Source organism: Lactuca serriola, chromosome 1, assembly GCF_051521515.1.
Source record: "Lactuca serriola cultivar US96UC23 chromosome 1, Lser_US96UC23_V15, whole genome shotgun sequence".
Classification (NCBI taxonomy): domain Eukaryota; kingdom Viridiplantae; phylum Streptophyta; class Magnoliopsida; order Asterales; family Asteraceae; genus Lactuca; species Lactuca serriola.
In genome coordinates, this window is record NC_136408.1 from 170,955,276 (window position 1) to 170,979,704 (window position 24,429).

Here is a 24,429-nt window from a genome sequence, read left to right on the forward strand (position 1 = left end):
TCTTTCAATTGCTTTTTAAGTTTAACTTACATAAATAACCCTTACAATTTTACATAAATCATCCAATTATATTGAATTTGTTTTAGAGTGAATACAAATTTACAGAAATGTGTTTTTCTTCTTTGTTTTTTTTCATATATTCATCTTTTTTTTACCTAATTTTACTTTTTTTTTATTGTTTTCTTCCAAGATTTAATCAAAAGTTTTTTGAACTTAGTTTTTTAATAATTTTTATGTCTTATATGTAATATGCTACACTTGTTTAATCAATTCTTATTTAAAACACATAAAAACCTGCGGGAGAGGGTGGGCTCAAAAATGGTAGTATTTTAACAACAACAAGGACTATCGTGTAGTTTACTCTAGAATATTTAATATCAAACTAGAAAACGAAATATCGTGAAGAAAAAAAACCCAAAATCCTGTCTCACCTCGCTGTCTGCCTTCCATCCTCGTTGACTCGCTGCATACCAGCCAACTTCGCGCTGTTCGCTCTGGATTTTCACTCGAAGTCCTTCTCGATGGCGTCGCTGTTGAATTGTCTGCTATTCTCGCTGCTTCAGGTGTCCCTGTAGCGCTGTAGGCTGTAGGCAGGTAACTGTTAATGAACATTCTTTCAAGTTAGTTTCACATGTTGTTAGACACTTATGTCTTATTAATCAAAAATCACATCATAATCATTTGTTTTTACATTAATTATGGAATGAAATTTCGATTATTTCAGGCAGACTTCAAAACTTACTTCCGTAATTCCTATATATCTTCCAACTGACAACACAATGATTGTAATATTGCTCTTTTCGATGTTATATCCTATGATCATAATTAGGATTGTGCTAGGACAGAGGCTAGATCCGAAATCATTAAGTAATGCTTCCTTTATTAGCTATAAAATTGTTAAGGAATTTCTTTGTAAATTTAACATCTAGGAAAACTCAGTCTAGATGAACAGGGGTTTGGTTAACTTAAATTGTTGTTCCAGGGCAGTATGTATGGGATCCTAAGGTTGAGGCAGAAGTGAGGAAAGTGTCGGGTAAAAAAAGCTTCAGATCTTATTGGGAAGGGTGAAGGGTCCTCAACCCATAACCCATAATGGTTGTTCTCCATGAAATTTCAGAAGGAGCTTCATCTTCTTCATCAACCCATGGTCATAGATATGACATATTTTTAAGTTTTAGAGGTGTTGATACTCGTAATAGTTTCACTAATCACCTTTATAATGCCCTTATGCATGCCAACATCACTACCTTCTTGGATGATGAAGAGATTGAAACAGGGGAGGATCTGAAACCCGAATTGGGGAGTGCAATTAAATCATCTAGGGCATCTGTTATAGTGTTGTCTAGGAACTATGCTGCTTCCACATGGTGTCTTGATGAACTGGTGTTGATCCTTGACCAACGTAAGACATGCAACCATATTGTTGTACCAATCTTTTATCATGTGGAGCCCACCGATGTCAGGAAAGAAGAAAGTAGCTTTGGAGATGCAATGGATAAGTACAGACAAAAGATGGAGGCAGAGAGAGATGAAAATAAAAAATGTCAATGGGCTCAAAAGATTGACCGATGGAATAAGGCACTTATAGAAGTTGCTGATTTAAAAGGGAAGGATGCAAATGGAAGGTAACACTTTCTAACCCATATTTCCTTACTCCTTTTATATTGATAAATTAGTGCATGAAATTCGATAGCATCTTTTCCTCATGCATATCAATACCTTTCTTCACAATCTTCAAATAGACATTTTTTTTATGTATTTTAAATTTGGATAAATCATTTAGAAATTTTTGAAGTTGAATCTAATTTTTGCAGTTATGTGATTTTTGTAAATTAATTCATATAGTTAGGGTATCCATTCTGCTAATTTTAACACATTTTCTATGCATTTATTATTTTATTTCATTTAGATAATCCATTTTAATGATTTTTATATGCTTTTAATTGATAAACCAAATTTTGAATGCTTGTATTTTTTATTTACTATTTTTATATCATTTTATCTTCAAATCATATCATATGTATTATGATAAATAAGTTTTCTTGTAAGTAATAAAGGTTAAGTTATTACTATTGACCGACATTTTGTTATGATTCGTGCAATACTACATCAATATTTAAGTTAGGTGATTTTGTAAAAACACAGTGAAATTTTGGCAGCCCATTAATGAAATCTTGTATTACATTGGTGGCTATGGTCTTATTTAGATGATAATTATGACCTTGCACATTATAGGCTTATATGGTTAGAAGTGCAAATATGATAATGTTAAAAACTTAACAAAAGAATAGCTTAATATGCTATGATTTTGATTTGGATAAATAAAAAAACTAAATCTCCAATATGGCATTATGTTACTTTTTTGGATTATGTCTTTTAGTTCTTACTAAAATCAAATTCCAGGCTAGAGGTGGAGCTTATTGATGAAATTGTAAACGGCATCTTCCGTAAATTACAAATACCTTCAAGATTTCCATTACCACAAGTTATTGGGATGGACGATTCCATTAAATTCGTCACTTCATGGTTGAAAGATGCATCATCACATACAACAGATATACTCACTATTTTGGGTATGGGAGGGATTGGGAAGACATCTTTAGCCAAATATGTCTATGCGTTATATTTTCATGAATTTAATACAAGCAGTTTCATTGAAAATATCACTGGGAGATGTGATGAAAAATCTAATGGAATGCTTGATGTACAAAAACAATTGTATGATGACATTTTAAAACGAAGTTCAGTTCAAGTTCATGATGTTTCTACATACACCTCAATGATAGAAAATGCAGTTGCTCTTAAAAAAGTGTTTCTAGTTCTAGATGATATTGGTAGTCTTGACCAATTAGATGCATTACTTGGAAGCAAAGGTTTTCATCCAGGAACGAAAATCATAATAACAACGAAAAACTCATACTTCACAGAGAGTTGTGCTATATTCAAAAAGAATGTTAAACCCAAACATGCTCGGTACAAGCTTATAGGCTTATCTGAGATCGATTCACAAAAACTTTTGTGTTTTCATGCATTTATGTGCAACGATCCAAAGGCAGGTTATGAAGAGGTTTCAAAAAATCTCGTTAAGTACTATGACGGACATCCAATGGCCCTTAAAGTTTTGGGTAGGTCTCTGCATAATCGCGATGTAACATATTGGGAGGGGTACATAGAAATGCTAAAGAAAGAAAATGGTCACCCTGTAGTTAATGTATTGAGAATGAGCTTTGACTCTTTGCCATTCAAAAATGATAAAGAGTTGTTTAAGCATATTGCTTGTTTCTTTGTTGGGATGGATAGAGATGTTACCGAAACAATATTAAAGGCATGTGACATAGAGACAAGATCCGGGATCACGAATCTTATTGACAGATGTCTTCTTGGTTATAGATGGAATAATGAATTTAAAATCATCGAATTGACAATGCATCGGTTGGTTCAAGAGATGGGAAGATTCTTAATACGTGAAGAATCACCCGACGAGCCTGGGGAACGAAGTAGATTATGGTGTCATGAGGAAACATTCAAAGTGTTGAAACAAAAAAAGGTAATAGGTCATGTATACTTGTTCCAGTCATTTTATATATATATATATATATATATATATATATATATATATATATATATATATATCATTCTAAAATATTTTTGCATTCCCTTTCTTTTTAGGGTACAAAAAATGTTCTAGGCCTCACCCTTGACATGAGAATGCTTGAGAAAGAAAAGTTACATGGATCACTTGAGTTGAAAACAGATGCATTGACTAAGATGGACAGATTAATGATGCTACAACTCAGTTTTGTGCAAATTACCGGCTCTTACAAGAATTTTCCAGAAGAATTAAGATGGTTGTGTATGCATGGGTTCCCTTTGAAGTCTATACCTTCATACTTACAAACGGAGAATCTAGTTGCTCTTGACCTGTCGTATAGCAATATTGAATCATTTGGCATTTGTTATATCTATCCACAACGACTTCCTAAGAGAATAAAGGTGACTTATCCGCATTTATTATTCTTCTATATCAAGTTGATAAATTCACTACTATTCTAACTTTTCTCAATTTCAGCAATGGATTGGATCGTGCTTAAAAGACAAAAGGTTGCTTGGATCGTTGAAGATTCTTAATTTAAGTTTCTGTGAACAACTTCATAGTCTTGGTGGCTTTGACCATCTCCCTATACTTGGGAAGTTAATACTTAGAGGTTGTATTGGTTTGCTTGATGTTTGTGAATCAATTGAGCAATGTCTGGAACTTGTTTTTGTTGATCTGAGTTGCTGCAGCAAGCTTCAAAAACTTCCAAGAATCATAGACATGTTAAAGAAGGTTAAAACACTTTTGCTAGAAGGTTGTAATCTTGGTGAATCTCAAATAGGGATTAGAGATATAGACACAATAACGTGTTCATCTTCCGTTCCATCAACCGTGCCAGAGGCTATACCAAGTTATTCAAAGTTCTTTACAATCTATTTACCAACATCTTTAGGATGCTTGTCACTTCAAAATAACAATTTGTCCACCGAATCCTTTCCCATGGACTTTAGTTGCATGTCACTGTTAAAGTTATTATGTTTGGATGAGAATCCTATAGTTTCCCTTCCCAATTGTGTGAGAAACCTTCCTAGGCTTCAAATACTTACAATGCATAACTGTAATATGCTGACGTCAGTCGAGCATCCTCCACATACACTCACACATTTGAGCCTCTATTCTAGTAAGCCTATGCTGCAAAAAGTTGTATTTGATCCTGAAATGTCCCCACTTCAGCTGCTCTCAATAGACTGGGATATGCTAGCACCTTCACCGTTTGAGCTTCAAGGCATTGTGAAAATCAAACCAATGGCAGGTGTTGAGGAAAAGGTATTACATAGTTTGGGCTGGACCAAGCCAGACTTCCTTAATGAAAGGCGTGTGTTAACTGGGACACTCTTGCGAAAAGTGGAAAAAACTGAAATCCAGGTTTTTTTTAGATAATTATCTATATATATATATATATATATATATATATATATATTATTAATGTATCAATTAGTGAATGTGGTTTTATTTTGGCAGATGTATTATGAATTTGGAATATTCAGCACAATTTATGGAGGCCAAGAGATGCCGAATTGGATTACAGATAGAAACATGGGGTCATCAATATCATTTACCATTCCGTCATCTCCTAACAACCTCACAGGATTGAATTTCTGCTATGTGTTAACATATCCATCTCTGGGTGTAGAGAATGCATTCGTTTTTTCGCCATTGATCACAATTAGTAATATGACAAAGAACCTCACTTGGATATACCACCATTACATTGACAGTGTACTTGATGTCGGTGGAAAGTGCTTGACATTTTTAAGCCATTGGATGTTTGGGATGAATGAGATGGAATGTGGTGATCATGTTACTATTATTATCTTGAGGGAGAGACCAGATGGTTTTGCTTATACAAAGGAGTGTGGGGTGAGTTTTGTGTATGATGATGGAGAAAAAGAAGAAGAAGAAGATGTGTTGGGTTATTACAAGTCATGGAATCACATCATTGGTGGAGATCTCACTGCATTTCAATTAACAACCGGAGAATACATCCTAAACAACAATCTAATTATGTTGCCTTACTTTGTCAAATATGATTATTTGCATAGAAAAGACGCCCACTTTAAAGGTAAATTGTCATTCTTATGTATTGCTTTTTACTTAAAGCTGATAATAAGTATATGGTAGTGTTTTTAGTGATACATATTTCAAGTTTTGATTTTATGCAATCGTTCTGAAATCTTTTATCTATTTCTTTACAGTAGATGAGCGAGTGCAGTTCAGAGCTCTCTCTCAAAGAAAGTCTGGCATACCGGAGGATGGCCCCTAAGCTACTTTTATATCCAGAAAACTAACTCTTACAAGCTCATTTCCAATATGTATCCTGTGAGTTTTGTTTTTATATATTTTTAATGACAGTTGGGGTACTTTTTGTTTCATTGTCCCAAAGAGTTGGATCTTCAAAAATTCATGATCAAAAGTAATCCAATACATCTCTGTATGCTCAAATTTAATAGGCATTTTATGCTTTATCTTGTTATAGTTTCTCATTTTCTGATCTCATTTCTTCCAATTACAAAGCCATGTTTTTTATTAAGACATTATACTTTGAAAATATACCAATTTTTATCATTGTATTTTTATCTCTCTCATACAACATCATACTTTGAAGATTCTACCCTATTATGGCACTGAGAATTGCTTTGTATTTGATAACATTGGTGTAATAGGAAGAAATGAGAGTAGGATTTTGTGATAAACAAATTGATGAAAGTATGTCTCTTTCTCTTCCATTTAACACTATTTTTTCCTGAAAGTACCAGATAAGATGGGGAAAAAGGTGCATGTTTTGTATAATTCTTTTGAAATTCTACCATATATAAAAACTTAACATCCACTTGTATTGCAAAAAGGTGGGAAACATAACAAAAAAGAACAACAAAAGAAGAGGTTGCATGCGGGGCAATTCACTTGCTGGTATGTAAATTAATTAAGCTAACAATAAAGTTAAGGCTAAATGCAAGAAATAGCAACATACTTTCATTTATTTGTGTATTATTGCATCCTACTTTTATTTTTTTCTATCACATCATTGTATTTTCAATTCTAATCTTATAATGGCATTGTACTTAGAAAAATCTACACAAGTATAGCTTGTAGTTTTGTTGGATCTTAATTGGGTAGATTTTTCAAAGTATAGCAATGAAAACTGTAAAATGTTTTAATAGGAAGAAATGAAAGTTGCTTTGTAATTTGGATGCCTTTACTATATGCATATACACTGTATATGAAAAAATGAATATACATGACAACGCTGTATAAGTTTATATACCCAAGTAATGAACTACGTCAGTTCGGAAGAAAATTTAAAGCGTTTTCTTTCTATTTTATGGAATGTAAAAATTAGAACCTCAACTCCCTTTTTTAATGCACGCCTCCGAGTCCTTTCTTTCTCACAACTCACATCCTCGGCGGAGAATTGAGAACGGAGAACGACTCTCATCATCGACGGAGCCTCTGAGAAAATTTGATTAAAACCCTAGCTTACCTTTTCTTGATGTTTTATGTACTTGTTCATTGCCAAACCATCATTATCAATCAATTTTAGCAGAATCGAGAATGATTTCCACTATCGACGAGGCCTCCGAGAGAAATTGATGGTTTTGTACCCCTTTATTGGTTCAGTAGAGCATTATCAATGAGTAATGTTGATAACCGGTTTGTGTCTCGACCCACTTTACATCAAAGTTCTGATTTTGTAAGTTTTGAATTTTTATGGTTCAATTTTGTTTTGGATCCCAAATGGATTTCCTTAAATGTTGTTCGATTTTTCATAATCGATGTCATCCTTGATTCTTAATTCTTAATTGGTTTAATTCATCCGAGTATTTGGTCTTATTGCTAAAAATTGGTAAATACTAAGGGTCATTTAAAGATGCCTTCAATGTGTTTGATGTAATGCCTAAGAATAAGTTTCAATCTCAGATAAGGAATTTAAAGATAAGAAAGATGCATCCATGGATATAATTTCTGTTGGAGAAGAATGTTCAAGGAAAAAAGATATTGCTAAAACAACAGCTTCTCATGTTTGAGAGATTGACTGGAAAGCAAGAAAGTTGTGAAAATAGTGAATATGATGATAAAAGGAAGTTGTATAGCCTCATATCTTTCGTCAATAATTCAGGAGATATCAAATCTCTCCCAAAGAAGGGTAACGATATTTACAAGCCAATGGTGAGTTTTTTTCCTTCTATTTTATCAACTTAATTTCTTTTAAAGTTCATTCTTATGATTTATGACTTTTGGGTAGTTCTTTTATAGTATGAAAATGATCAGGATGCAAGCCGTCGAGTGATCTACTGATTGTCCAGATCATAGGAAACTTTGAAGGCCCTCTTGTTTGGGATGGAATGATACGTCATAGAAACTTAGCTCTTTCTTTGGTGTATTTTTGTAATTTTTTTTAGTATAGTGTTTTGTTTAATTTGTATCGGAAAATAGGAAAAAAATGTATAAGAAAAATAAGGAACTTTTGTTGAGTTGTAGAAAGTATCCCCTTTTATCATTATTAGGTAAGACTAGATTTTTTTAACACAAAAACCCATGTATTTAATTACACATATTTGAGAAAAATAACAACTAATTATATTTTTTAGGGAAATTTTTAGAAAAATCCCAATAATTTGAGTAAAGTTATGTGTTAGTCATAGATTATTTTTTTTAATAAAAAACCCATGTTCAACGACTCATATGCACATGTGGCATGTCAAGCTGGAAGTGATTTTGATGTGGTATGAATTATGACGTGGCAGAAGTTGTGATATGCTATGTTAGCCCAATTAACAACCTTCATAAAAAAACACTATTTTTCGAAGAAAAAATCAAAACTTTAAAAATACATAAATTTGTCTCATGGTTATTATTTCCCTGATAAGTTACATTTATTTTGGTTATTTTGATTATTAAATAAGGCTATTGAAATAAGAATATAAATCATTTAATTTTCTTATTACAAGTTGAGAAAAAAATGAAAGAAAATAAAATTTGTTTTAATAAAAAAGCAACAAACATATAACAATGAAAAAACATAACATACAATTCTCTGTCTTCTAATTCAACAACAAAAGCAACGGTAAAAACATGCCTTCAACATATTGCCGTCGATAACAAATACGGTCACATGGTGGTGTTTTTCATCGTTAATGATGCCCGACTAGAAAGGTCGATGTCATTTCACAATCCATAATGTGCAGTTTAATAGCTATGAAAACTTGTATCTAATAATTTTTATAGTGACACGAAAAAAGTATCACTAAAAATATTCTACAGCGACACAAAAACATATGTCAATAAATGTCATTTGTGTGTAGGGATATGGCTAAAATAGTTAGTCTATTCAAGACTGAAGTTCAGACCCTAATAAGTTATTTTATTTTATATTTTATATTTTTATATTTTTTTAAGTTATTTGTGATTGATTCATTAGTTTATGATTTATATGGCATCCATAACTAAATAATTACTTTTAGATACTAAAATTCAGTTAGGTGTTCATTCGAATGTCAAAAAGTGCATTTCTATTTAAGACTAAAATTCAGTATTTAAAAAGTTTCTGATCCAGAGGATAAATTTGTGTAGTTGTATCAATGACTGAAATTCAGTTGCTAAATTTTTTTTATAAATAATCAAAACTAGCACAAGTCTATTAGCGACCGAACTTAGTCCCTAATGTGTTACTCTATTCAAGAATAAAATTCAATCCCTAACGTGTTTCACACCAAGCCCAAACTAGTGTAAACAAATAAGGGACTAAATTTTACACTCAAATAAGTTTGGTTAGTCTCTAATGTTTCACACATTCAACTCAGTCCTAGATAGTATCCGAGACTAATTCATCAGTCTCATATGCATGCATGGTATCCAAGACTAATTAATCAGTTTCTGATATTTTAGTCACAAAAACATCTTTTTTCTTGTAGTGCCTAAACACCATAATTCACGCACCGTGTAAATTTCTCAGAAACCCTAACGTAAGAATCCATAATTTAGAAATGTTTGACTTTGAAAGAGATTTTGACTAAAAGGGCAATTTGATCCTTTAGAGGAATTTCATGAATTAAGAAAGTGTAACTTCATGAACCAACAACACGAAAACTATTTACTAACAATGGCAAAATCATTAAAAATGACACATTAAACAAAGATGTAAAAAATAGGAAAATAATGATAAAAACGAAAATGCAAAAAAAATATAAGAATTTGATCTCATAAAACAATAATTTTGTGAAAAGGATTTCATAAAAAATAAAGTTGCAAAATATAAAATCATTTGTAAACCAAATTTTTGGAAAAAAAAAACGTAAAAAAAGATGTTAACAAAATATATAGTAATATTCTTTTGTCTAAATTAAAAGAAAAAAACAATATTCGGATCAAATTTGAAATAGAAACTACAAATTGGGTCATAATTATAATTAAAAAAAAGTTGAATGACACCAAATATGAAACAAAATATAGACACGGGATGAAATATGCAAAATTTAGAAGTTGGGTGAGGCAAAAGATGAAGCAGGTTGGATTCAATCTCGTGTTGTCACTTTTATGATAAAACATATATACCACTTGCAAAGTATTCATTTAATAATTTAATTTATCTTCCGCCAAACAATAAATATAAACAACATCGTAATTAATAAAAGAGAATATGACTTATCAAGGTAATTAACTTTTCGGTATATTCATATCTGGGTAACTATTTTTTTTTTTGTACATATCTAGGTAACAAACTTTTTGTAAGTGTTCACATATGACCATTATGACCTGCTATAGCTGGTTAAATCCTAGATGTGAACGCTTTCAACAAGTTTGTTACCTATATGTGTACAAAAAATAGTTACCTAAATATGAACAAGACGAAAATAAAAAATTAAATTACATGAATGGTCCCTGTGGTTTAGGGGAATTTGTGGTTTTGGTCGCTAACTTATTTTTTTTTAACTTAAATGGTCCTTATTGTTTATTTTTGTTGCGCGTTTGGTCCCCGTCTTACCTAAAAATACTATTGTGCCCTTATTAATTTATTTTTTTTAATTAATTTTCTTATCTATGTATTTATTTTTTACATATTTAAAAATATTAATAAACCACACATATTTGTATTTCCTCGGATGATCCCTATTGTTTATTTTTAATTAATTTATTTTTTTTAACTCGGATGATCCCTACTGTTTATTTTTGTTATGCGTTTGGTCTTTGTCTTATCTAAAAATACTATTTTTCCCTTATTAATTTTTTTAATTAATTTTCTTATTTATGTATTTATTTTTTATAAAAAAAATTAATATACCCCACATATATGTATCTCATCACCGTAAACCTGAAACCACATTTGAGAAATTTAATTTGAGTCTTACCATTCACCATCTCATCTCTGATCCTCCCCATCTTCTATTTCTTTTCCATCTTTAGTAACATCGACGTCTTCACCGTCCTTCTTTTTTTGGTACTTCAACTCTGGCGAACCAACACCATAACCTACTGCCTCTTCATCTTTAGTGGGTTGTGGTGTTGATTCGACGGAGTTGAAGAACCGAAAAAAGAAGTGATGATGAAGACGTCGATATCACTAAAGATAAAAAAATAAATAGAAGTTGAGAAGGATGAAAGATGGGATGGTGAGGAGATACAAATATATGGGGTCTACTAATTTTTCTTAAACATATAAAGCATAAGTACATTAACAAGAAAATTAATTAAAAAAATTAATAAGGGAAAAATAATATTTTTAGATAAGACAGAGACCAAACGCGTAACAAAAATAAATAGTAGGCATCATCCGAGTTATAAAAAATAAATTAATTAAAAATAAACAGTAGGGATCATCTGAGGAGATACAAATATGTGCGGTCTATTAATTTTTTTAAATATGTAAAAATAAATACATAGATAAGAAAATTAATTAAAAATAAATAAATTAATAAGGGCACAATAGTATTTTTAGGTAAGACGGGGACCAAACACGCAACAAAAATAAATAGTAGGGACCATTTAAGTTAAAAAAAATAGGTTAGCGACCAAAACCACAAATTCCCCCAAACCACAGGGACCATTCATGTAATTTAATTTTTAATTTTCGTTTTGTTCATATTTGGGTAACTATTTTTTTTGTACACATCTAGGTAACAAACTTATTGAAAGCGTTCACATCTAGGATTTAACCTGCTATAGCAAGTCATAATGGTCATATGTGAACACTTTCAAAAAGTTTGTTACCTACATATGTACAAAAAAAAAGATAGTTACCCAGATGTGAACATACCGAAAAGTTAATTACCTTGATAAGTCATATGTGAACACTTTCAAAAAGTTTGTTACTCATTTTGTCTCATCAACCTTGATAATTGTATATCTTACTAGAATGTATAACCTCGTTGGGTGCAATTATAATATTAGTATTAGGTTTAATTATACAAAACATGTAGACAAAGATTATAAAGTAATTTCCATAAGGTGGCTTCGGCTATATACAATATGGAAATAGTTGTGATTTTTTCATCATTTAATTGAGCTTGTATAATCTTATATATTGACTCTATGTTAAATTGTAAACTTCTTTTAAACATGCATAAAACTGTTACATCCCGACTCCCAAGTATAATATTTAATTAATTTACATTCTTAATGTCAGGGCAACTCGACGAGTTGGATGTCCCAACTCGCCGAGTAGAGGAGTTGATGGCCGCATGAGCCAACTCGACGAGTCAGCTAGGGTTTTCCCTGATGGACTGTACGTGCTACAACTCGGCAAGTTGATGAGATAACTGGACGAGTTGAGTTGGATTTTCCCGATATTCCAGAGAAAACGAAGGAACTCGACGAGTTGTATGGGTGTACTTGACGAGTTTAGTCAACATAGACTGTTGACTGAAGCGTTGACTTTCGTTGACTTTTAGGGCCTGGTCAACTGTGGACCTTAGAGACCATGGACGGGTAAATTGATATTTTCATCCTTTTTGAGAGTTAGTGGAGGAATTAGCTTAGCATATCAAGTGGTTATTACAATTTGCTTATTAGATATAATTATATTATGTAGGTGGAGTCTAGACTGTTCGTGGGGTGCTAGATCTACTTGCTTACTTCCGAGGTGAGTCTTCTCAGTATACTTACCTGAGCGATAGTACTATACTTACCTAAGCGATAGTACTGTGTGACCAGAGGGTCTTATTGAGTTATCGACCAGAAGGTCTTATGTGCTTATACTAAGTTATGTGATATTATGCATTTTGTCTTTGTGATATATGCTATATTATTCTGTGCTTTACCGAGTCGGGACCGAAGGGTTCAAACCGAGTTGTGAGCCCAGAGGGTCTTCACAGAGATATAGGACTGGAGGGTCTAACTCGAGCTGTGAGACTAGATGGTCCTCACTGAGACACATGACCGGAGGGTCCACACCGAGCCGTGAGACTGGAGGGTCTTCACCGAGACGTATGAGACTGGAGGGTCCATGCCAAGTTATAGCCATGAGAGGCTTATTATTCATGTATGTGGTATTTTGGGGAACTTATTAAGCTTCGTGATTACCGTGTTGTGTGCTATGTGTTTCAAGTATTTCTCAGGATCGTAGGAAGGCGCCGACTTGATTGTACACACATGTTTGAGACTATATCGAGGATTCTGAGATTTTATCAGCTGTTTTGTTGAATTGTGTTTTGGCATTTGATACATTGTGGTTTTTGAGAAAATGTGATACTGATTTTTATGTGATTTAAAAATGAAAATTTTGGTTGAAATTTTAGAGTGTTACAAGTTGATATCAGAGCCTTGGTTTGAGGGATTCGGATATACCCTCGGGTATGTGTGGACTCAAACTGAGGAATTGAGAAAATTTTTATAAATGCAAATGATTTTCTAAAATGAGTAAGAGTTTTAAAGAGAAAACAAGATAGAGCAGTGTGTACAATCAACCAGAGCCCGAACGGTTATTTCCCAAAATACCATTATTTGTTTATATTATGAGATATTTGTGAGATATTAGAGCTGCATGCTAGAGAATAGGCTAGGTACTTCAGAAATTAGGGCTAGAGTTGCCTGATTCATGATGTCTTAGCCTAGGGTATGCTATTGATTAATTTTATCTGCTATTTTCTTTGTATGTGTACTGAGTAGGGAGAAACATAACAAGAATCTTTAGAGAGAGTTTGAGTAACTTAGGAGAGATACCTAGATGAGCATTGAGGAATCTACTGAGAGAGTAGTTGAGATCCGTGAGTGATAGAGTACTGTGAATTAGGATCCTAGGAGGAGGACTTGAGACGACTACAGGTTGGTGTGGAAGGTAGTATTGGGCCCATATTACTTAAAACACCGGATCTATATGCGACCCAGGTAAGAATCTTAGGATGCTAAGAAGCATATAGGGGTGGGTAATCGAGTGTGTTGTGTATTGAGATAGTGTCTGATGATTTTGTGTTATGTGTTTCAGAGACACTATGGTGATTACCCGCAACAACCCTAGGGGTAGTGGTGCTAGTGACGAGGAGATCCGCGTGATCATTCATGAGGAGGTGGTCGCAGCTATTCGAGAGGCCATACCAGAGATGTTTGGGTCTATTAAGACCAAGTTGATTGAGACATTCGACGAGTGATACGCTGCTGGTACAGAGGCTGCTGCTGCTGCAGCCACCGCGCCATAGCTGCACCTAGGCCATAGAGAGGTGACTCGTTGTTGTTTCGTGAGTTTATCAACATGAAGCCACCAGAGTTTGACGGGACGCAGGATCCGATCGCTACCATGAGATGGATCTCCGGCATTGAGGGATGTTTTTATATGTGTTCATGTCCACAGCATCTGAGAGTCCGGTTCGTGCTGAACCAGTTTCGCTTGGGAGCGAAGGACTGGTGGAAGTTTGTGATGACTGATTTAACCCCTGAAGATCATGCTGCAGTGACTTGGGAGAGGTTCACAAAGTTGTTTCGAGATGAGTATGTTCCCCAGGTAGAGAGTGAATGTTTGGCACATAAGTTTCTGTCACTCAAGCAGAAGATAAAGTTAGTGACTGAGATTACGAGGATGTTCCATGAGAGGGCGTTGTTCTGCCCTAAGCACGTATCCACAGAGCAGGCACGTGTGAGTCGGTGTATCTGAGCATCTTGAGGAGAGACATTCGATAGTTCATGGCGAACTAGTCTTATCGGATATTGGCCGAGTTGCAGACCAATTCCAAGAAGAGTGAGATTAAGCTGGACTCCAATAAACCGAAAACCGAATAAGGGTAATTGTATGAACCAAAAACTGAACCAAATAAGCAATACGGGTTCGGTTCGGTTCAGGTATTATTCGGTTCGGTTCAGTTCCAACCCGAATAATCCAAGTAACATGTACAAGATGATTAAGGAGTCGAATAACCCGAATAACCCGAGTAACCCGAATATTCTGTATTACTTTTGTAGCTTATGATTTCATAACAAACCTTTTAAAGAAACAAATTAAACACTAAAAATTAAACATTCAAAACACCCAAAAATCTATCTATAAGTATATAACCCGAATAACTTCATCAATATGGAATGAAACAATTAAAAGAACATATATGGTTGTTTTCATTAAATTCTCTTATTCAAGGTCAAAGTCCCCATTGCTTGGACTTATAGAAAAATAAGTTAATTGTTAACATAGCACATTTAAATTTCAATTGATAACATACATAATAACACATTTAAAGATTGAGTAGTAGATTAACACATCCAATTTTCAATGAGTAACATACATAATAACACATTGAAAGATTGAGTAGTAGATTAAGATACAAATTCTTACTTGTGTTTCTTGATTTGGAACCCAATTTTCTATAAATTGAATGGAGTAGAAACTAGAAAACAAGATGAGGAGATGATTCACAGAAGTTTGAAGTACGGAAGTCGATCAAAAACTAATGTCGATCAAAGACTAATGTCGCAAGGAGCAATTGTCGATCAAAACAAATTGTCGGAAGGAGCAATTCGCAATCAGCAACTGTCGATCAAACAAAATTGTCGTAATCATCAATATGGAAGTAGTCGACTTGATTTGGAGTAATAGGATATTCGATTTAGTGTATTAATTGGGTAACGATCTTTGATTTGGTTTTTTTTGGGATCGATTGTGATGATCACAGAACCGAATACGTAAATTGTGCAAGGGAAAAAAACAACTCTTCATATTTGGTTCGGTTCATTGGGCCGAATAAGCCCTTATTCGGGTAACCCGGACCGAATAACCCGAAAACCAAATAAGCCTTATATAGATACCCGAAAACTGAATCGAATTGCTTATTCATATCTAATTCGGGTCGGTTCGGTTCTGTTCTTGGGCCAAATTCTCATCCCTAAGCTGGGGATTCAAACCAGGGAGGAGGGAGAGCAGTAGGGGAAATATAAGAGACCGGTACAATCGCAGCCGGCGGCTAAGTGAGCTAAGCCCGCTGATTCGAGAGCTGGAGGCCAGAAGGGCCACACTTGTAGCAAGTGCGGAAAGAGCCACGAGGGGTCTTGCCGAGCAGGGATTTGCTACAAATATGGTAATGATGGGCATATGGCGAGGGATTGCTCCAAGGGATTTTCTGTTTCCTTTCACTACAACTAGACAGAACATTGGAAGGCCGAGTGTCCCTAGCTCACTTAGGGATCAGCCTAGGCTGCTGCTCCTGCTGCTTTACGTGTTATTGATGGCCGACCGAGGAAGGCCGAGCCTCTGAGGGCTCGTGGGCAAGCATTTTAGCTGACCGCGGAGGAGGTCCGCACTGCGCCTGATGTCATTGCTGGTATGTAGCTCCTTATTTATACTATTTTGAGATTTGAAATGCTTATATTGTGCTGTATAGAGGTACTTTCTTGTGAGTCTTGTGCCTGCTTTGGTGTTATTCGACTCGGGTGCGAGTCGATATTTTATGTCTCTATCCTTTAGTCTTCACATTAGTGTCAGACGCGAGGTGTTAAGTCGGCCACTGAGGGTTGCTGTAGCTGACGAGCATGCAGTTTTTTCCACCGATGTATTCCGGGGATGTGTATTGGAGATTTTCGGTGTTGAGTTCCCGATAGATCTGGTGCCGATAACAATGGGTGACGTTTGTGTCATAGTGGGCATAGACTGGTTAAGCCGGTTTGGAGTTTTGATCGACTGTGAGCGTCAGATGGTGATTATAGGAGACCCTAGTGGGGGAGTGATTACCGTATATGGCGAGGGGACCAGATCTAGGTCAGCTTTCTGCTCTGCCGCCAGGATGAGGCAGAGTTTATAGCAGGGATGTATGGGATATTTAGCATACGTGACAAATACGAGAGTTGCCACTGAGAGGCCGAGTTCTATTTCCGATGTTCCAGTTGTGTGTGAGTTCCCAAATATTTCCTTGAGGAGTTAACGGGCGTGCCTCCCAAGAGGCAGGTGGAGTTCTATACCGATTTGGTTCTGGGTGCGGCGCCTATAGCCAAGGCACCATATCGCCTTGCACTACTCGAGATGCAGGAGTTATCCTCACAGCTCTAGGAGTTGCTGGGAAAGGGTTTTATTAGACCGAGTAGCTCACCGTGGCGAACGCCGATCTTTTTTGTCAAGAAGAAGGATGGTTCACACCAGATGTGTATTGACTATCGGGAGTTGAACAAGCTAATGGTTAAGAACCATTATCCACTATTGAGGATCGATGATTTATTCGATCAGTTGTAGGGGGCGTCTTGGTTTCCAAGATGGATTTGAGATCTGGGTATCATCAGATGAGAGTTTGCGAGGAAGATATCCAAAAGACGACCTTTAGGACTCATTGTGGGCACTACAAGTTTGTGGTGATGCCTTTCGGACTCACCAACGCACCGACAACGTCCATGGATCTCATGAACCGGGTGTACAGGCCCATGTTGGATCAGTCGGTGATCGTGTTCATCGACGATATTCTGGTATACTTGAGGTCCAGAGAGTAGCACGAGGAACATCTTCGGGATATTCTTGGAGTATTGAGGACGGAGAGGCTTTACGCCAAATTCTCTAAGTGTGATTTCTGGTTACGAGAGGTCCAGTTCCTATGGCACCTCGTTAATCATAATGGGATTTTGGTCGACACGGACAATATTGAGACAATTATGCGATGGGAGGTGCTGAGGTCCCCATCCGAGATCATGAGTTTTCCTAGCCTGACAGGCTAATATTGGAGATTTATCAGAGATTTCTCCAAGATTGTTGTTCCTCTTACCATATTGATTAGGAAGGGTGTTACTTTTTCCTGGAGGCCCGAGCAGTAGGCTTCATTCGAGACTCTTCACCAGAGATTGTGAGAAGCTCCAGTTTTAGCCCTTACCGAGGGAGTGGAGGACTTCGTAGTTTATGGTGATGCATCCATATCAGGGATGGGTGCGGTGTTGATGAAGAGGGGGCATGTGATAGCATATGCATCGAGGCAGTTGAAGCCTCACGAGATGAGGTATGCTACCCACGATTTGGAGTTGGGGGCAACGGTGTTCGCCCTCAAGATTTGGCGCTGTAACAACGTAGATTTTCAAAACAATTTTTCATTTTCAAAATATTTATTTACTCACAAAATAACATCAAACATAATGTATCAAATGTATTTTTCACAAAAACATCTCCCAGAATCCAAATACATAAACTCCTCAAGTGTGTACGGATCATGCCGGCGCGTTCCCGCGCTCATCACTGGTACCTAAAACACAACACACAACAACTATAAGCATAAATGCTTAGTAAGTTCCCCAAATATACCACATACACCACATAAGCCACTCAAGGCTATAATACGACCCTCCGGTCGATGTGTCTCAGCGGGACCCTCCAGTCCCGTAGCTCGTTGGACCCTCTGGTCCGGTCATAGCTCGTTGGGCCCTCTGGCCCGGTCTATATCGTTGGACCCTTCGGTCCGGTCCATAACAACATACAACATACACATAACACAAAGCACATAATCTCATACATAACACATAAACCCTCTGGTCTACACAATATACCACTCTAGGTAATGTATAGTGAGAAGACTCACCTCGATGTCTCGGTAAATGTCTGACTCGGAATAATTGTGATCTAGCCTCCGCCTAATCACACAAAGTAATACACTCATAAATACAACTGTACTCAACCCAAAAAGTCAACAAGGTCAACGATCAACTTTGACCGGACTCGGCGAGTGCACTAGGGCGACTCAGCGAGTCTACACGTGTCCACTGACTCTCTTAGATCCTCTCTTGACACGCGGAGTACCTCTCTGACTCGACGAGTTCCACCTGGCATGAATCGTGGGGCCACTACGACTCAACTCGCCGAGTCTCAAGAACAACTCGGCGAGTTCCGGCTTGAACTCAGTCGCCCTGACTCGCCTTGACTCACTGAGTCGCTCCCTCAACTCGACAAGTCGACTCACTGAGTGATTACAGGCAAAGTTCATACTACTCGTCGAGTTTGTTCTTCAGACTCGGTGTAACAACCCGGAATTCATATCCCTAATTGAAACCCTTTTCGCGACTCGTTCCGATCATCCAATCGTCGTTTCCGATTTCGTTTCCGTTTCCGACGTTTTATTAAGTCGTTATTGTGAGTTTTATTTTATGACTTAATAAGTGTCCTAATACCCTTAGAACTCATTCTAACGTATCGCATTAATGATCAGAACATTTCTAGAATCAGCCATATCGGATTACGGCAAATTGGCCGGGTGCGACCAAAAGCCTCGTCTAACGCCGGTATCGGGTAGAATTCTAACGTGTCCCGAACTTAGACACTATTTAAAGTGGTCCAAGTCTCCATTTTGAAGCTTTTGCTCCATTCTACAACTTTCACTCCAACCTCTCTCCTCAAACTAGATTTAAGGGTCAAAATCTCAAGTTTAAGGCTTCAAATCACCAAGGTACCTTCCCTAATTAGTTATGCAACCTATTTAGCCTTCAAATTAGAGTTCAAACTATGGAATAGGACCATTACCATGAGTTTACGGCCCTAGAACTATCCTAGGCCGTAAACTCATATAAAGAGGGTTTTTGGAGCAACAAAACCCTTCCAAACCTCAATTGGACCTTGTATATGGCTAGAGGACTTTAAGAAATGAAATTAGAATGCTTCAAAACAAGATTTAGAGCCTTATATATGAGTTTACGGCCCAGAATGGTGCTTAGGCCGTAAACTCATATTTAAAGGGGTTTTATGCCATTTAACCCTTCCATGACTCAACCAAGCCTTAGATATGATTTTTAGAAATTGGACAATGGACTTAGAACACATTTAACATAAATTTTTGTGGGTCAAAAGAGAGTTTACGGCCAAGGTTCCTTCTTGGGCCGTAAACTCCTCAAAATGGGGATTTAACACCTTAAACCATGTCATAATGCCTTGAAACTTAACCTATAGCTTTGTGGTAAATCCTATAACACCTTAAAAATACATTTTTGATGAGTTTGTGTGAGTTTACGGCCAAGGCTTGTGCTTGGGCCGTAAACTCCATAATCAAGGGTATAAACTCACTTCTAAGGTGTTAGAATGCAAACCAACACCACCAAAAGTCTTGGAATAAATCATAGGGTCTACCAAAAATAGTTTATGGACTTTAAACACATCAAAACCCCCACATTTGAGAGTTTACGGCCATAGAACATGCCCCATGGCCGTGAACTCCTAAAAGGATGTCCAATGGTACCCAAAACTCATTTCTAGGTTTGTAGGAATTTTTAGAATCACATGTGATTGATTTTGAGACCTTAACAACACCTATTCTTAGAGATATGAGAGTTTACGGCCATAGATCCCATGCCTAGGCCGTAAACTCCCTTAAGGGTGTTATTTGGTGAATTTAATCCATCCCAAGCCTTAGGTAAAAATTAATCCAAGCATTTCCAAGTGGTATTGACCCTATATTACCCATTAAACACCATAAACCACACCCACCATGAGTTTACGGCCGTAAACTCATGGGGAATGGGTGTTTAGGCCATAAACTCATTTAGAAAGTTTACTTTTGGGGAGTAAACTCAAATCCCAAGTCCCTCGCTTCATTTCCTGTCCGTAGATGTCACCCGGGTCACTCCAAACACCCGTTTTGAGGTGTTTTCGTTCGTTGGAGTGTAACTTCATATCTAATTAGAATTTGTAAATCTAACTAGATATATTTGTATGTCATTTCATTTTACATAGGAATCTCGCGTGTTATCAGGCCTCGATTCGACGTTTAGCATCCGAAATCGTCACGTTTCTCGTCCGGTGAGTTCATACCCCTACCCTTTTTCAATGGTTTTTCAATGTTTTTAGGGGGGGAATACAAGCAAAAGTACAAGAATAGTTTGTACTTAAACTTATGTTTTCAATCAAATGGTTTCGTAATTGTACATTTTATGAATTGAAAACCTTTTAACAAACTGTTTTAACTTGCAGAGTTGTTTGTTTTAATCCGATTTTCAATTCTTAATATATTGATATGTTGTATTCTTTAGATTGATTGTTCTCGTTTAAATCGATAAAGCACATAACCATCGTAATGTTTGTAATAAAACACTAAGGTTCGAGTGTAAAAGTCAGACACCATTAGAAAGCATAAAACATCTGTATATCCTTAACAATACACCTAGGTTCGAGTGTGAAAGATAAATACCATCACAGCGCACAAATCAATTATAATGTCCTTAATAATACACCTAGAATCGAGTGTAAAGGACAGTCATCATTAAATAACTCCTAGGCTCGAGTGTAATGTCCTTAATAATACACCTAGGATCGAGTGTAAAGGACAGGTACGTTATGTTCTAGTTAGTTGTAGATACCACTTCCCTAGGCGAGATGTGATGAGTAATCTTAAAGATTGGAGACACGTCCTTGGTAACACGTCCCTCGGCACGAGATAGTGGAGGACTAACCCTGTAACCAGAATCTCCGTTCGTAGGAGAGCGTGGCTTGAGTGTATAGATCTATACAGGACTGACAATCCCATACCTGGCTGCTAGCTACAGCCGAACCGAAAGGTTCAAGGGTGACGAAAGTCATAAAAAGGATACTGGCCCCGATGCGAGTCATATCTAGTCTGAGTATGGTTAATGACTCGCAATCTAGATTATTAACACTTTAGACTCTTTTACTGATTTTATATTCGTAGTAAAGCTAATGTATATTTCGGAATATCAAGTAGACACACATTTAGGAAAACATGGGGTTTTCCTGGGTAGAACATCAAACATAACCAGAACCAGTAAAGACACACACACACACAGTCAGGGAAACATGGGGTTTTCCTGGGAAGGACACTGAACATAATCAGAATTTGGTAACAACTCACACACACACACAGTCAGGAGAACATGGGGTTCTTCTTGAGTATCAGTAGTGTGTAACTAGAAAAGTGTATCAAGTTAAACCAATGAACTTCAATTCACAAGAACAATCATGTTTTCATCATATATCGTTTACTTTACTTTTGGATTTGGAAATAACTTTACATAAGAAAATATGGGATTTTCTTGGATAACCATTTTTTCAGGAAAACAAAGGAAACTCGTACATTTTCAGAAAAACTAACCGCTTATGAACTCACCAGCTTTATGCTGATTTTCAAAATGCTTGTATTCTCAGGTCCATGATAGACAGGTACCCGAAGATACTTTTGTGCGAAGACGGAGTTCTCAGAAGACTCGTTTCGTGTTGTTTATATATACTATGTATCACATGTATAACTTTAGCTTTTGAAACAAATGTAAAACTTTCATATATGTAATGTAATGGTTGATCTACTTTACTTACTATGTACATTGGATTTGATACTCAACGTGGAGTCAACCCCGAAAATGTTTCCGCCTTCGGTTTTCGGGGTGTGACAGATTGGTATCAGAGCCCTTGTTTATAGTGAATGAAGTATACCAAACCTTACATGGTATAAAACTATAAACATTAAGGGGCCTAAGTGCTCTGAAATAAAAGTATCCTTCAAAGTATAAGTATTTTCGAAAGTATATAAGTATACCGACTCGTCGAGATCCGTAACTACAAGAAGAACAGAACATAAGTAAATTGGTGTTGTACGCTGCGGTTAAAACTGAGCAGTAATGTAGTCGTGTCTAGGATCAATATAGTCTGGCCAACTATATTCATTCGAGACACGGCCAACATGTGCTTGGGAGTGACTGTGGTAAGCGGCATACCTAAAACTTACCCTAATACCACAAACGTCGAGCTAGTGTCGTAGCAAATCATGAAATACTATGGGAGTATTTCTCGAGCCAATCCTTTGTAGAAATTCTCGTATACACGTTGTTCCTTAATCATTCTCTTAACGATAATTTTTCCTCTTGATAACTCTTTCCTGCTTTATCGCTTATTCAATCTATATCTGTCATATCTCTTGATTCAATTCAGAGGACTTATCATCCTCTCTTTCTTGATCTTATTAGATCAAGATTCCTCCAAGAAAAAGACCCAGCTCCAAGACCAACAACCCTCCGCCACCACCCCCTCCCCAAATCGACCTTGTAGTATTCCAGGCAGCTGTTACAGCCGCGGTGACAGCTGCCATGTCTCAACGGAACTCCGACTGTTCTGGTGGTTCGGGAGGTGGTACCCAAACCCAAAACCAAGATAGCAATCAGGGACGCCGGAAAGAGGGTTCCTATAAGGATTTCATGAACGCCAAACCCACGTCCTTCGATGGCACTGGAGGTGTCATTTCCCTTACCCGATGGTTCGAGAAGATCGAATCTATCTTTGAAATCTGCGCCTGTTCAGATTCAGACAAGGTGAAGTTTGCCGCTTGTACCCTTCTCAAAAAATCTCTGACTTGGTGGAACGGCCGAGTAAAATCCCTAACCTTACCTGTAGCCAACGCCATGGGTTGGGAAGCCATGAAGGAACTTCTGCTGGCTGAGTACTGCCATCGGGGCGAAATGCAGAAGTTAGAACATGAACTGTGGAACCTAAAGATTAAAGGTTCCGACATCGCTGCCTATACTTCCAGGTTCGATGATTTGGCACTACTTTGCCCGGGAATGGTTACCCCGGAGAGTAAGAAGATAGAGAGATTTATCTGGGGACTTACTCAGCCAACGAAAGGAAACGTCATAGCTGCGAGGCCGGATACGTACGACAGCGCCAAGTGCTTAGCACAAATCCTAATCGATCATAGTGATGACCTTGAAGAGGCAGCTACCACTCCCGAGCCGACAGTGAGGAGTGGTGAGAAAAGAAAACTTGGGAAGAAAGAGAAAAGCCAGACATCGCACGAATCTTCAAAGAGATAGCAAACAGTGACAGTTCACGCTGTCACTTCCACTGCAACTGTTTCTGTTGATGGATCCTCAAACCGAAAATCTGCTAATAGATATGCTGGAACCCTTCCTAGTTGTGGCAAGTGCAACTATCATCATCTTCCGTCCGGTCCATGTATAGAGGTAATTTGCAACAAATGTGGCATAAAGGGTCATATGGCGAAAAGCTGTAAGACACCAACTCAATCAACGAGTCAAACTTCCGGAGCGGGCATTGGTCGAGCCTGCTATGGTTGTGGAGAAGTAGGGCATCTCAAGCGAAACTGTCCCAAGGCTACAACCCCTGAGAACACCGGAAGAGTTCTAGCGATAGGACGAGAGGAGACAGTCACCGATCCCGCCGTTGCCACATGTATATTTCCCCTCGTTAAATTTATATGCCTCTGATTCTTTTTGATTCTAGTACCGAAAGAAATTTGTTAATCATCCATTTGAACATTTTCTAACCCAGTCGTTTACGAGTAACTAAAAATGTGTAACTTCGAGATGGTTATCACGTGAGAACGAGAACGCTTGTGTCGTGTCCGTAGATTGTATTCACAATCTGAGCGATTACTCTTTTTCATCCGATCTATTGGCAAACTTTCTATGAAATGCTTTGATGTCATCTTTAGCATGTAATGACCGAG

General features: G+C 36.8%; 1 protein-coding gene across 5 annotated transcripts; it reads left to right on the top strand.

Moving 5' to 3' along the window:
• The first annotated feature begins 408 nt into the window (after window positions 1-408).
• On the top strand, window positions 409-6,937 carry LOC145101340 (disease resistance protein RUN1-like). Of its 5 annotated transcripts, XR_013705620.1 has the most exons (8): window positions 409-594; window positions 983-1,625; window positions 2,404-3,547; window positions 3,670-3,993; window positions 4,070-4,960; window positions 5,057-5,657; window positions 5,791-5,914; window positions 6,442-6,937. XR_013705620.1 is itself a non-coding variant. In XM_079038539.1 (7 exons), exons 2-7 carry the CDS (start codon window positions 1,093-1,095, stop codon window positions 5,856-5,858), a joined length of 3,561 nt encoding a protein of 1,186 aa, XP_078894665.1. In that variant the 5' UTR covers window positions 409-594; window positions 725-1,092; the 3' UTR covers window positions 5,859-6,037. The 5 variants fall into 5 exon arrangements, 4 of the variants coding, with proteins under 4 accessions (XP_078894665.1, XP_078894656.1, XP_078894675.1 ...); XM_079038539.1 differs by lacking the exon at window positions 6,442-6,937 and having other exon boundaries at window positions 725-1,625; window positions 5,791-6,037; XM_079038530.1 differs by lacking the exon at window positions 6,442-6,937 and having other exon boundaries at window positions 5,791-6,037.
• Window positions 6,938-24,429: the final 17,492 nt, after the last annotated feature.